We start from the raw sequence: 15,692 nt of genomic DNA, 5'->3' as shown, positions 1-15,692 counted from the left end.
TGCTTGTAGTGGGGACTGTTTGGACCTTTAACTAGGTGTGCTTTGATTTGTTTGTTAAGATAAGCCTGATTAAAGAAAAAAAAAAGTGTGATCCAAGAAAAGAAACAAAAATGCAAAAAAAAAAAAAAAAAAAAAAACAAGACATGCAAAAAACTATAATACTGATTCCAAAGAAAAAGAAAGAAGAAGAAAAAAGGAAGCCTGATCCAAAAAATGAAAATGAAAAAGGAAACCAACCAACAAATGAACAAAAACCTATAAGCCTGATTCCAAAGAAAAAAGAAAAAAAGAAAATTAAAAAAGTAAAAAAAAAAACAAAACAAGACTGATCCTTTTTCACTAGAACAAAGCTGACACTTCTGGAGCACTCTATGATCAGTAGACCTGGTACATGTTGGGGCCTGTGTTGGTCTTCTGAGGGAGAGGGCTTGTGCTGGCTAAGTTAAACCTGCCCTAGTAATGATCCCCCTGCCAGGTGCAGGGGGTGGGATTTGGCAGAAGCAACTTCAGCCTCACTGAAGGTGCTATCCTTCTGAAGTCTGACTGCTGGTGGGTGGGGGTAAGGCGTGGAAGATGGCATTATCCCCATCCTCTCATGTCTGGGATGGGAACAGAAAAGTAAAAAACCAAACCAAAACAAAACAAAAAACACTCGTATGTCTCAAGTCCTTGTCAGATCCCTGTCCTCAACCTGTCTGTGCCCAGGCCATTGTCATGCCTGGTGCTACAGTTCTATGTTTTATCTCTGGTGACTGAGATTCAAAACTCCAAACCTGAAAGGGCTCAACAAGGCACAGACCTGCTCTCTTCCCCTGGAGGAGAGTCTTGCTGTGCTGTGCTTGGCACTGTTTTGTTCCAGAAAAGCAGTTGCTTGGTCACAGCGGTGCCTGGAATCTATGATGAAGCACAGCAAAAAGCTATGACCAGATTATCTGCCCTTTATGCATTCTTCTGTCCCCTGCTATTGAATGGCAGCTCAAAGGTGCCTGGTGGGTCCTTCATCCTTGGAGAGGCAATATGCCCTCTTTTAAATGTACTCTAGGAAGGGAGATGTTCATTCTCTCCTGGTAAGACCCAGGGGATCACCACACCACTGCATCTTGCATGAACCTTACATGCTGCTTTCTCTCCTGTTCTTTCCTCTCCCTGAAGTGTCTCTGTGCAAAGGGCTCTCTTCCCTCCCTGGCAGCACAGCTTTTCTCTCCCTCAATTTGTGCCTCCAAACCTCACATATGCCATGGTCTCTCCCTCCAATTGTGCAGATTGTTTTCTTAATCCTCAGATCAGTTTCTGAGTTGTTCAAAATGGTTTGATGCTGATCCAGCTATGTTTGAGGGTCAAGACAAGCCCGGAATTCCCCCCTACTACTTACTTCACCATCTTAACTCCTCTGGTCTATTATTTCATTATTTTTTATGATCAAATGATATTCTGTTGTATAAGTATACCACATTTTGTTTATCCATTTATCAGTTTAATGGACATTTGAGTTATTTTCACTTTTTGGCTACTGTGACTAATGCTGTGAACATTTGTGTACAGGTCTTTGTGTGGATGAGTATTTTCATTTCTTCTTGGTAAATACCAAGAAAGGGAATTATTGGATCATATGGTAATTCTACATTTAACATTTTGAGGAACCATCATACTGTTTTCCAAAGTTGCTGCACCATTTAATATTCCTACCAGCAGGGTATGAGTGTTCTAGTTTCTCCACATCCTCATTGACACTTGTTGTAATCTGTCTTTTTTATCATAGCTACCCTAATGTGTCTGAAATGGTATGTTACTGTGGGTTTGATTTGCATTTTCCTAATGATTAATGACATTGTATATTTTTTTGTGTGCTTACCGGCCATCTGTATAACTTCTTTGGAGAAATGTTATTCAAATCCTTGGCCCTTTTCTGAGTTATTTATCTTTTTCTTAGTGACCTATAAGAGTTCTTCATATTTTCTGTAATGACTCTTATTAGATATAACTTGAAAATAATTTATCCATTCTTTGGATTGTCTTTTAACTTCCTTGATTATCTTCTGAAATAAACAAGTTTTTTTATTTTGGAGTAATTTACCTATTTTTCTTTTGTCACTTGTCATATCTAAGAAACTCTTGCCTAATCCAAGGTCATAGTGTTTTATACCAATGTTTCCTTCTAAAATCTTTATAGTTTTAGCTCTGACATTTAGGTCTGCAGTCCATTTTGAGATAAGGGTTCATTCATTCATGTACATATGTGTATCTAATTGTTTCACCCTATGTATTATAAAGACTGTCTTTTCTCATTGAATTTTCTTGCCCCCTTAGTTAAAAATCAGTGGAAGATAAAAATAAGAGTTTAATTCTGCGCTTTCAGTTTTATCACATTGACCTATATGTCCATCCTATGCCAGTGCTTTCTTGGCCACTCTAGCTTTGTAATAAGCTTTGAAATCAGCAAGTGTGAGTGCTCCAACTTTGTTTTTTTTTTTTTTTTAAAGATTATTTATTTTGGGTCCTCTGTATTTCCACATGAGTTTTTGGATTAGCTTGCCAATTTCTGCATATAAGCCAGTATGGACTTTGATAACAATTACATTGAATCTGTAGATCAATTTGGGGAGTATTGCTATTTTATTATATTTATTTTATTTTTTATTTTTTTTGTTAGTATTGCTATTTTAGCAATATGCTTCTCCTGAGCCATGAACATGGGCTTTCTTTCAATCTGTTTTCAGTGTACAGGTCTTGAACCTCTTTGGTTAAATTTACTACTAAGCATTTTGTTCCTTTTGATGCTATTAAGAATGGACTTTTTTCTGGAGGGTATTATGCGGAGTGAAGTAAGCCAATCGGAGAAGGACAAACATTATATGTTCTCATTCATTTGGGGAATATAAATAATAGTGAAAGGGAATATAAGGGAAGGGGGAAGAAATGTGTGGGAAATATCAGAAAGGGAGACAGAACGTAAAGACTGCTAACTCTGGGAAACAAACTAGGGGTGGTAGAAGGGGAGGAGGGCGGGGGGTGGGAGTGAATGGGTGACGGGCACTGGGGGTTATTCTGTATGTTAGTAAATTGAACACCAATAAAAAAAAAAAAGAATGGACTTTTTTTTCTTAATTTCATTTTCATTTGACACACACAATTGACTTTTGTGTTTCCTCTTGTATCCTGTGACCTTGTTGAGGTTATTTATTAGTTTTAAGTTTTTTTAGTGAATTCATTAAGATTTTCTCTAAACAAGATCATGTTGTCTTTGAAAGAAAATTACAGTTCTTCCTTTTCAATCTGGATGGCTTTTTGTCCCTTTAAGTTTTTATTTAAATTCCAGTTAGTTAATATACAGTGCAATATTGGTTTCAGGTGTAGAATTTAGTGATTAACTCATCACAAGTGCCCTCCTTAATGCCCATCACCTACTTTATCCATTCCCCACCCATCTCCCTTCTGTAAGCCTCAGTTTGTTTTCAATAGTTAAGAGTCTGTTTCTTGGTTTGTCTCTCCCTCCCTGCAATGTTCATCTGTTTTGTTTCTTGCACAGATGAGTAAAATCATATGGTATTTGTCTTTCTCTGACTAACTTATTTTGCTTAGCATAATACTCTAGCTCCATCCATGTCACTGCAAATGGCAAGATTCCATTCTCTTTTATGGCTGAGTAATACACACACACACACACACACACACACACACACACCACATCTTTATCTACTCATCCATGGATGGACACTGGGGCTCTTTCCATAATTTGAGTATTGTTGATAATGCTGCTATAAACATCAGGGTGCACACATCCCTTCGATTCAGTACTTTTGTATCCTTTGGGTAAATACCAGTAGTGCAATTTCTGGGTGTTAGGGTAGTTGTAGTTTTAACTTTTTGAGGAACCTCCAGACTGTTTTCCAGAGTGGCCTCACAATCTGGATGGCTTTTATTTCTTATTCTTACCTAATTGCCCTGGCCTGAAGTTCCAGTACACTTTGAATAGAAGTGGTAATAGTGACTTAACTTTTGCTCAATGAGGAAACATGAACCTAACAATGAGGAAGTATTTAATATGGATAGCATTATAGTGCAAGTGTTAAGAAAAAAGTACTTTGGAATTAGTCCTAGATTCAAATCTCAGCTATTTCATTTGTGTTCTTTGTAACTTTGGGGAAGATAATTAATCTCTATCAACCTTAGTTATTGAGTGTACAATGAGAGAATTGAAATCTAATTCATAGTTTTGTTATGAAGGTTAGGTAAATGAATGCATATAAATTAATGAAAGAATGCCTAATGTTACTCCTAGCAACATTAGATAAATGTAACCCATTGTTATCATTATTGTTCTACTCTATAACTTCTTAAAACAACTGGGATATTATTAACACTATATATTTCTATATTTTTCTACATTATCATTTTTTCAACCCTGTCCTGGTACTTCTGATTACTTATCTAGATCATTACTAATATTCTTTTTTGTGGTCAATTATTCCTTCTCCCTGCTGCAGCAATAAATGAATTAAATAGTAAACTGGCTAATGTTGGCAATATTGTATGTATTTCTCCTTAATTTTTCCATTACTTTAGAAATGTGTGGGTATTAAATATAGAATACTTTACTGTTTGCTCATTTCACGTTGCAGGGATTGTATCTTAAAAAGAGCTAAAGAAGATTATTTATATTTTATTTGTATTTTACATGATCTTCCTAGACAGTTTTATTCAGCAACATGACTGCAAGAATCCATAGTTTTCATTCCTGACCTATACTCCCTCCATTCTCCTGGCCTTTCACCTCTTTCTCCTGAACTTACAATTTCCTCATGAATACCTTATTTTCTCAACTAATATCATGACATTCTTTCTTTCCTCAAATGCACTTCTTTTCAAGTCTTGGTTATGCCATGCTCATGTCAGAGGTAGTTAATTCATGTGGCCATTTAAGTCAGAAAACTTGGTTATCATTCTCTCCCTCATTATTTGTAACTACTTACTTACTCACTGTTACTTTACTTTATATTTTTAATTTGTCCCTATTCCTCTTCCCCACTATCTTAGCAATAACTGCTGTTTTTATTCAAGCCTTTACTGGGGCTAATTCAATAATCTTGTAATCAGTTTCTCTATTTGTAGTTTCTTCTTACACAGTCTGCATTGTGTTCTGCATGCCAGTTCTTCATGCCAGCCACAGTACTTATTTTTCTAAAGCACATCTCTTATCGTGGTTTCCCTGCTAGAAACCTTGGTGGCATCCTATCACTTGAATAAGGCCTAAATCCTTTCTCAACTCCTTAGCACAGTGTAGGAGGCCACACAAAATCTGTGCCAGATCTGCTTTTCTTTCTTTTGTGCAACTCTCTTGTACAGCCTTACCTTTCCCATTATTTTAGAAGAAAGAGGGATGCAATGTTGGATAATTTGTCATGTGTTTCATTTGAATTCTTGTTATTTTCAGACGATGTCATAATTTTTCATGCCTCTGTATGCAACACATTATTTCTGCTACTTGGAGTCCTTCTTCTTTTATCTGTAAAGATGTTCCTGATTCAATTCTTCCAAGACTTCTGACTCTCTTCATATCTCTTATAGCTCATTAGAATAACTTACTACTTTTTTTTTTTTTTTTTTTAACAAGCCTATCTTACCCTTAGATTGTGAGTGCTCTCAGAACCAGGACTTGGACGTATTTCTGTTTCTTTAGACTCTAATAGCATGGTGCCTGGGACATTGGAATTTAATAAATACTTGTTGAAGAATGAGTAAATGAATGAACATAAAACACAGGAGCATCTAGCAGTTTATATTTTGCTGATACATTGTGGTAATACTTTACATGTTTTTAAGGAAATGTGACTGAGGGATTTTTAGGCTTCAGAAGACTGTTACATGTATTTTTGTGATATTTGACATGTTAATCTTATATAAATGGATTAATTACAAATGCTATTTCAAAGGGCTTAATTTCTTATCATAAGGTCATTGCTAAAGGATAAAGTTGATGAGGTTGGGCTGAATAATAATGTGCAAGTCACATTTTCTGGATGATCAAGCTGTGAATTATAATAAAAAGGAGAAAGATTTGATGTTGTGGGTTTGAGACTCTGCTTAGTGTTAGTGCCAGCCCTGGTAGCATGTGGATGCTACAGATTAAAAATTTCAAGCATTTCATAGCTTAAGGTTACTCATGTTAATAATAATTTATTTTTTTAAAAAAGGACAGGAACTGTCATTTGTGCTTCAAATGCTTGATATCCATCAAAATTAAAACATATATGTGCACATAAACCATGTTTCTGATGTTGCATGGGTGAAGTATGCTTTATAAATGTGGTAGTTGCTTTAGGTGGAACATGGAAGACAACTTTATACCCAGGTTTGATTCATGGTTCATGCTCACAATCATGAGGTAAATCATAAAGATAAATAAAACTAGGTAGTGGTGTGTTAGACATTACCAATTTTGGATGAGGAACAGAAACATAACTACTGGGACGCCTGGGTGGCCCAGTGGTTGAGCATCTGCCTTCAGCCCAGGGTGTGATCCTGGGTCCTGGGAAAGAGTCCTGCATCAGGCTCCACAAAGGGAGCCTTCTTCTCCCTCTGCCTATGTCTCTGCCTCTCTCTGTGTCTTTTATGAATAAATAAATAAAATATTTTTTTAAAAAAGAAACACAACTACTGAAATACCATAAGTATTTTAAATAAGAGGTGAGCAGAAAAGAAGTTTGGCACAAATTCAACTAATACCAGTGAAAGTAGATTGATTTCTCTTGCCTATAGGACTTATCCTTACATATCTGATTTTTGGAAACTTACAGAAAGTATGTACCCTCAAAGTATATGAAATATTTCAGATTCTGCATATTTTGGTTCAAATTAGAGTTTTTTTTTCCTTTGTGATGAGATAAAGGATAAAAAATTAGTAATGGACATTATTTATCTTGAAAATTTATAGAAAACACTCATAGTGATGTGGAAAGAGCTAAACTAACATTCAGAAGTAGGGAGTCTCATCTTGGTTCTGACAGAAACTTTCTAACTCTGGGCAAGTCTTGATCTCTGAGATTTTCTTTCCATGTGAAAGGGGCGTAATTGCAATGCTGTCCCCTTCTCCCTCCCTCCTCTGAGTTCTGTTTCTGGGATCAAATGAGATAATATAAATTTATTTTATCCTTTACTATACATTTTTTCTGTAATGTTTATTGAACACAGCCTAGAGGTATTAGTGATAACCAATGACTTCAGGGCTTGTGGAAAAAAAGTAGAGTTGAATAATTAGGCAGATGGTACATGACAAAGAAAACAAGGAAGAAAGCAGGGAAATGAATGGGATCCCCCTGAAAAGTTCAATGCTACGTGACTAAAAATTACTGTTTATCCAGACTTTATGTGCTATTGTGTATTTTATGTATAAGTACCATTTGTGGAATAGTCTGTTTTATTCAGTTATATCCTTAAGAGCAGTTAATTTTATTTTTAAATTATAGGAGGATTTCTTACAGGACAACCTCAGAATTACAAATGAAAATCAATTCCATTATAATTTCATTGATTTGGAAAGTGGGTGGACAGCTAGAGGAAAATATGAGAAATGGACAATACCATTAGGGTCAATAATGTGAAATCTTCCCTGATCTCAAAATTTTCCCTTTAAAAGCATAATATTATAGAATGTTAATGACCAATTTAAGAATTTGAATTTCCCAAATCATTAGGGAAGGGACAAGTTAGATTTTAATAAGATAAATACTATTGGGAATTGTCAAAAGAAAAATTATTACTTTAAATAAAATGCATAGGAATCAAAACTCACTCTCTTTTTTTCAAAATGTGTGACACATCAAGTTTCATTCCAGAATGCCTACCCTTAGCTTGTTTAGGGTCTTCACATCTCTTCATTAGAAGAACTGAAGCATACTTTTTGTGGAAGGTATAGGAATAACACTGCCTATAGTCTAGGGAAATTGTGAAACTGGGTGACTCCAAATTGGACAGACACAAATATCTATTCATTCTCAAAGAATAGGATAATTTATTTTTCACTAAGTGCTTCTGTTAATCAGTGTCTAGTTGATTATTACTATTAAGGAAAAGAGTTTTACATTTAAAAAGAGAGCCATGGATCTCTGATTGTTTTTGTAAATGTCAAGGATCATAGACACTTAAATTCAGCTCTGCTCCTTGACACTTTAAATGGTTTCCAATTTTCTCCATGACAGCATTCACATTGATTCCTCTTTTGGATTTTTAAAATAATACTCTTATTTCATATTCCAGAGAGAATTAGATAAGGACATTATAAGCCTCAGTGATTCATCAAGAGGCAAGGTGAAGGGAGGAGAGTGTGAGAACCAAAGGATGGTCTTTAATCCTGTGGTCCTTAGATTGTGTTCTTAAAGTGTGAAGGGTGGAAATATATAGCTGTCTTATAGTTGGCTGCCCTGCTTTGCCCAGCACCCAAACTCAGAGTTTGGAGGGTGAATGAGGCCTTGGAATGCATCTTGGAATGTTTTAGCAGTTCATACTATTTGTTCTTCTTTTATTTTTTGTATACATCATATTATTAGGAAACATGAATAAAAAAGTGGAAATAAATTTGATTTCTTGGATTTGTGGTAGAAGTATAAAAAACCATCCTGTTTTGTAAGTAAAATCTAAAATAGTGGTTAAATTAACATATGTTTCTTCAAAAAACAGAATTTCATGTTGAATTCAAACAATATACTTTTCATATAGGAAGAGATACATATTAAAAAATAGATTTCATCTGGAGCACCTGGCAGTCTCAGTCAGTAGAATGTGTGACTCTTGATCTTGAGGTTGTGAGTTTGAGCCCCATGTTGGGTGTAGAGATTACTTAAAAATGAAAACATAAAAAAGAATCAGAGTTCAACTATAGTTTAGTTATTTCTCATCCACTCAAAACTTGATCCTAACTTAGAAAAGACTTTTTAAATAAATGCCTTTTCCTTTTCTTTAAAAAACATTTAGCACTAAATTATTCCTAACTTTTCAGAAAATATAGGAAAAATGGATTCTTTAATAATTCACTTTTTAGGGGAACTCTAAGCATTTTTATTTTTAAAAAGATTTTATTTATTCATGAGACACACAGAGAGAGAGAGAGAGAGAGAGAGAGGCAGAGCCATAGGCAGAGGGAGAAGCAGGCTCCCCACAAGGAGCCGGATGTGGGACTCGATCCCAGACCCTAGGATCATGCCCTGAGCCAAAAGCAGACGCTCAACCACTGAGCTACCCAGGCGTCCCAGCATTTTTATTTTTTAAAAATATGTTTAGATATATTTGACTTGCAATGTTATATTTGTTTCAGGTATGCAATACAGAGATCTGGAAAGTTTATACATCATACTGTGCTCACTGTAAGTGTAGCTACTATCTGTCACCATACAACACTATTATATCATTGATTATATTCCTTATGCTGTGTCTTTTATTCCCATGACTTATTCATTCTATAACTGGAAGTCTGTATCTCCCACTCTCCTTCACCTGTTTTGCCCATCCCACCCCCCATAAGGCAACCATCTGTATGTTCTCTATATTTATAAGTCTAATTATACTTTTTATTTATTCTTTTGCTTATCCAGATTCCTCCTATGAATGAAATTATATGGTATTTGTCTTTCTCAGTTTGACTTATTTCACATGATACTGTCTAGGTCTATCCATGTTGTCCCAAATGGCATAATTTCACCCTTTTTATGGCTGTTTAATATTCCATTTATATACATACCACATCTTTCTTATCCATTTGTCTGCTGATGGACACTTAGGTTGCTTCTATATCTTGGCTATTATAAATAATGCTGCAATAAATATAAGGGTGCATATATCTTTTTAAATTAGTGTTTTCATTTTCTTGGAACCACAAAAGACCTGAATAACCAAAATTATCTTGAGAAATAGAAACAATGCTGAGGGGCATGTGGATGGCTCAGTCAGTTAAGCATCTGCCTTCTGCTCATGTCATGATCCTGGAGTCCCGCCTCACATCAGGCTCCCTGCTCAGTGGGGAGTCTACTTCTCATTCTGCCCTCACCCCACTTGTGCTCTCTCTTTCTCTCTCTCTCAAATAAATAAATAAAATCTTAAAAAAAGAAAGAAAGCTGAAAATATAACAATTCTGGATTTCAAAATACACTACAAAATTATAGTAATCCAAACAGCATGGAACTGGCACAAAAATAGACACATAGATCAGTAGAACAGAATAGAGTCCAGAAAGACATGAAATGTGAAAAACATGTGAAAAATATACAACATTCCTAATCATCAGGGAAATGCAAATCAAAATCACAATGAGATACCATCTAAAACTTATGAGAATGGCTAAGATAAAAAAGACAAGATATAATAGACATTAATGAGCATATAGAGAAAAAGAAATCCTTGCACACTGTTGGTGGGGAGGTAAACTGGTAGAGCCTCTGGAGAAACAGTACGGAAGTTCCTCAAAAAGTTAAAAACAAAAATACCATATGAGTAAATAATAACTTACTTTTAAAATAATTCGAAATAATTGTTACAACAATAATGATATTTGGACAGTATATATTTTATCACTAAAAATATCCTTTTATCAAAGAACACCCAAGAATTTAGGTTTTCAGGAATCTGATGTTTATTAGTCTATTTTATAAAATGTACATTGGCTCTCTGTCTTTCTCTCTCTCTTTTTAAAAAGATTTTATTTATTTATTCACGAGAAACACAGAGAGAGGGGCAGAGATATAGGCAGAGAGAGAAGCAGGCTCCTCACAGGGAGCCTGACGTGGGACTCGATCGCGGACCCTGGGATCAGGCCCTGAGCCAAAGGCAGATGCTCAACCCTTGAGCCACCCAGGCATCCCAGCTCTCTCTCTTATTTACCAATGTCATATTTTCCTTTTTTGTTGACCCCGATTTTCTTTTACATATTAGCTGGCTCAGAGAAGATGAGCTTATGCACATAATAAATCTCCTCGTAGTTTATTTATAAACAGGAGATCTGAAACTATATAGCATGGAGAGGAGGGTACCATGCTAGCTGTCTATAAGCATTCAGTGTGCTATCACATGGCAAGCAGTGAGGCTTATTTATGCAGCTCTAGAGACCAGATATAGGACCAGTGGGTAGGAGAGTACATTGATTAAGTGTAAGGAATAAATACGTAATAAGTAGAATTATCAAAAAATAGAATGGATTACCTTGGAAAACAATACATTTCTCAATCCTGCAAGTATCAATTAGAAGTTGATTAATCACTTGTTCAAATATGTAAAAATATAGCATAGGACTAGAAGGCCTCAAAGATACATGGATTCCGATATTATATAATTCTTTATAGAAAAAACATAAGGTGGTAAGTAGGAGAGCATTTCAGAGTATCTTTAGAGCTACCATCTCATTTCTAATAAAGCAACCTTTATCACTCTTCCAACCACTTTACTGCTTCTTTCCATCATTATTCTAACCCTCTGAACCTTTCCTCTATGAAAATTATTGTTATATTTATTGTTGAAGATATTCACTACATTGCTTATAATAAAAATTTATCAGAAATACATTTTCTTAGATGCTTTATTTCTATCTTGTGAGAACAGTGATATATGTAAGAGATAGTTATTTGTGTTGGTTGCTAGAAAACTTTTTGTTAAATTTGGTTTCCATCTTATAGAGTGCATTTGGTGTTCTAAACTTATTTCTGGCTTCATCTTATTCTTATTCATCTATTCTAATTCTATCTGCTCACCAGCGATCCTCACCTCAGCTCAATTTTCTTACATTCTCCTACTTCAATTTCATTTTATCTTATATTAAATATAGTGTAACATCTTCAGAACATAGCAGAATAACAAGAATATAAATAAATAAAATCCTGATGCAAGTTCTACTTAAAGTCATTCCCTCTTTAAAATCTTTTCTGGGGTAGATGTTCACTTCCTCAGATCGTATTTTAAAGGAAGAAATAAAGGAAGCTAGCAAGCTAGCCAGCTTCCCCAAATCTTATAATTCAATATGTGGTTTTTAACTTCAGTATGGTGGATAGAACAATGATTTATTTGCTACTAAAATGATGTTATAGGTTTAGGAAGAGGATAAATTGAAAAAACAAATGAATGCAAACAATGAGGTGTGGTTATAAGGATGGAGTGGGACTGGGACCAGTAGACTATAGACTTGAATTTCTGGTGAATTGAAACTAGGAGAGATGGATAAAACGTAAAGGTGAAAGTAGCTGCACAGAACTACTTTACTACATCTGAGAAAAGGCTATAGCCGAGGGAATAGCTTTTCTTTCCTTAGGAGTCCTGGACAGGCTGCAAGCCAATAAGTACAAGAACAAGATCCTACTGGGGGCTCTTCCCAAGGCAGTTAATTGAAGGGCTGTGTGCAGAAAGGTGGGCCAGATCCCTTATTTACTGCTCACTCTTTCACTTTCCTCTCACAGAGTACTTCCCTGCTGGAGCACATGATTGCCCTTTATTCTACTGACAGACACAGCTCAGAGGTGCTTTCCACTACAGCAATTGAACTGTCTGTCCAGGGAGGCAGAAGGTTCCTGGTTTAAGTATTCCTACCACAGGGTAGAGTCCCCTTTATTTGACATGGAGGATATATGCAGTTGGTTTGCTAGATCACCATTTATTCATCCTAAAGTGAACTTGCCAGTGGAAATACCCTGGCCGCAATCACAAAACTTGCAGTCAGCTCTTAAGTGCAGGGGAAAGAATTGTGGTAGAAAATTGAATTATATAATGGCAGAGGAATTTCCTTTCAGTAACTGATAATTAATTTAGTCATTACTCATAAATATTAACAGTCAGTCAAGAATTTTTCTAACATGTTCAGCAAGCCAATGACACAAAGAAGAGGATCAAACAAATATAACCCTCAGGATAATCCAGGAAATAGGATAATAAAAAAAGTTGTAACTTATTTCTCAGACAGATTTGGATTGATAGGATATCATTTTTTAAAAGATTTATTTATTTATAAGATTTTAAAAAAAGATTTATTTATTTACTATTTATTTTACAGAGAGCATGATGAGCAGGAGGGGCAGAGGGAGAGGAAATGAGAAATCTTCAAGCTGACTACCCGCTGAATGTATGGAGCCCAACTCTGGCTTGATGTTGGGTGACCCTGAGATCACCACCTGAACAGAAATCAAGAGTTGCATGCTTAACAGACTGAGCAACCCAGGTACCCCTGGATTGGTAGGATATGAGCGGCAGGCAGAGGGAGAGGGAGAAGCAGGCTCCCTGCTGAGCAGATATACCAGTTCCATCCCAGGATCCTGGGATCATGACCTCAGCAGAAGGCAGATGTTTAACAGACTGAGCCACCCAAGTGTCCCTGGTAGGATGTTCTTAAATACTGAAGATGCTGCCATAAAAAAGGGGTAATTAGAAAACAAAGAGGAATTGAAAAATTTAAAAATATGCTTTCTAAAATAAAAATTGTTCAGTAGAAGGGCTGGAGACAAAATACCAAGGGAACATCCTAAAATATTAACTAAAAGCCAAAAAAAAGTAAAATAGATAAAAAATTACGAGGCATAAAAAAATCAACTTGAGTGGTTCATTATATCTAACAGAGTTTTTAAAGAAAGAGAACAGAAGAAATTAAATAAAAATAAAAGTCTTAAAAAACAAAATTAAGGGATTTAAAAATAAATATTTCCTTCATTATATTAAAAAAATGCCCTTAGGCTCTGAAATATGACAAGCCTGCAGACTGAAAAGTGGAGTTTACTGAAACCTGATGAGCCAAAGCTTGGGGAACTTTAAGACACCAGAGAAAGCAAGAGGATTCTGGGGGAAAACAGGTTGCCTACAAAGGAGTGGCCATCAGAGTGGCATCAGACTGCTCATCTTGCACACGGGATGCTGGATGACAACAAAGCAGTCCTGTATGGTCCTGAAAAGAAATGATTGAAACTTAAATGCCAAAATATCAAGTGCGAGGCATCTGGAGACATTTTTAGGGATAGATGAGCTTAGCAAGTTTACCTCTATGTACCTGTTATTTAAAAAATGATGTGAGAATGAGTTTTATCCAAAGAAAAATAGAGTACATGAAAGATAAAATTATTAAGTCTAGAGAAAAAGTGAACCTAATCCAGGATGTAAATGGAAAGAAATCTTAGGGAGTCAGTTGTCCAGCAGGCTTGGAAATTTCTTCAGTTGTAACTAGAGTCTAAGAGGGTTTGTATTAAAAAAGGAAGCAGATATTTTTCAATGGAAAGTGTGATAAAAATCAAGTGGTATTCAGAGCTTCACCTTGAAGCAAGTGCCTGGTAACATTCACAGCCTTTTCTCAGTCCCATTGGCCATTGTCTCTTGTGATGTTCATGTTACCTTTAGTTGTGATATATTCCTTTTTTTTGGTGTGTGTTATTTCTTGCTATTCTTCTACTAAATGGTAAATTTAATGACTTCTGTTACATATTTTATTTAGTTGTGCATGCTTATATTATAGTTACAGAGCAATTATATTAATTTGAAGAAATTTATTTGTCTCTCAAGATGTGAAGATCTTTACTTCTGTTTGGGATTGTTTGTTATAAAAAGTACAATGTCTTTGGATAAACTATTATGGCTAGTTGGAGTAATATCTGTGTATCTCCTAAAATCACAAGTAAGTTTGCTATCAAACTTATTTCTGCTCAAATTGACTTTGTGACTGCTGTTTAAATCTGGGAGAATTCTCATTAATGAGCATGGCTAACCCAACCTGCTGTGGCCTATAATATAAAAATGAGACATTAAAAAGCCCTTTTCAGGTCCAGGAAACATTACCATTAATTTTGAAAACTTAATAAAGTAAATTTATGAATAACAATCTCACAAATCTTATTTTTTAGAGCATTTATATTCCAAAATATAAAATACGTTTAGGGAGAACAATTATAGGAGCACTTGAGTGGCTCATTCGGTTAAATGTCTGACTGTTGATTGCAGCTCAAGTCATGATCTCAGGGTTCTGAGATTGAGCCCTGTATCTGGCTCTGAGCTCAGTGAGGAGTCTGCTTCTCTCTCTCCCTCTTCTGCTCTACAGCTCCTGCACATTCTCTTTCTCTCTCTCTCAAATAATAAATAAATAAATAAATAAATAAATAAATAAATAAATAAAAAATAAATAAATAATCTTTAAAAAAGAGAGCAATTATATTGTATTCAATATGATGTATTATAGATGTAGTCAGGCATGTGTAAGAGCTAAGCATTCTTCTAGTCTAAAATATGATACATCCCTAAATTGGACCCTTCTGTAGGTTTTTATAAGTGATGTAGAAAAATAGCTCGTGGTTTGAAAGGCTTATGGTTTCTATTGAGATTTATCTTAATTTGAATAGGGAGAATTTCAGAAGAAAATGAAATATAAATACTGTCCTTTTGGACCCTTTATGTTCATGAGAAATGACAGGAGAGAATTCTTGTTGGAGAACTATTTATATTTCACATTAACAAAGGGAAAAGTAAAGTTTTAGAATTTAAATTGGTATTTGGTAGGACTGTAATTAAAAAAAAATTTGTAACAGCTTTATTGAGGTGTAATTTACATGCCATAACATTCATTCTGTTGAAATGTATAATTCAATGATTTTTAGTTAGTTTACAGAGTTGTGCAACTATAATCTTAGTCTAATTTTAGAACATTTCCATCTCCAGAGAAATCACCTGTCCACTTGCAGTCACTCTGTTCCCAA

The 15,692-nt window shown here is 35.2% G+C and overlaps 1 protein-coding gene across 3 annotated transcripts in view; it reads left to right on the top strand.

Moving 5' to 3' along the window:
• Positions 1-15,692, top strand: part of FSCB (fibrous sheath CABYR binding protein) — a 274,498-nt gene that overhangs the window by 105,723 nt on the left and 153,083 nt on the right. Inside the window, exon 1 of one of the 3 annotated variants that reach the window (XM_072838421.1) lies at positions 13,144-13,183. The exons of the other annotated variants lie outside the window; for them this stretch is intronic. Coding sequence (XP_072694522.1) covers positions 13,159-13,183 — 25 coding nt within the window. The 5' untranslated portion in view covers positions 13,144-13,158. Of the gene's footprint in view, positions 1-13,143; positions 13,184-15,692 lie in introns of those variants that run through there. 3 annotated transcript variants of the gene reach the window in all.

This window comes from Canis lupus, chromosome 9 (assembly GCF_048164855.1).
Source record: "Canis lupus baileyi chromosome 9, mCanLup2.hap1, whole genome shotgun sequence".
Lineage (NCBI taxonomy): Eukaryota > Metazoa > Chordata > Mammalia > Carnivora > Canidae > Canis > Canis lupus.
The sequence above is the reverse complement of the archived record's forward strand: the minus strand, read 5'-3'. Positions and strand labels throughout refer to the sequence as shown.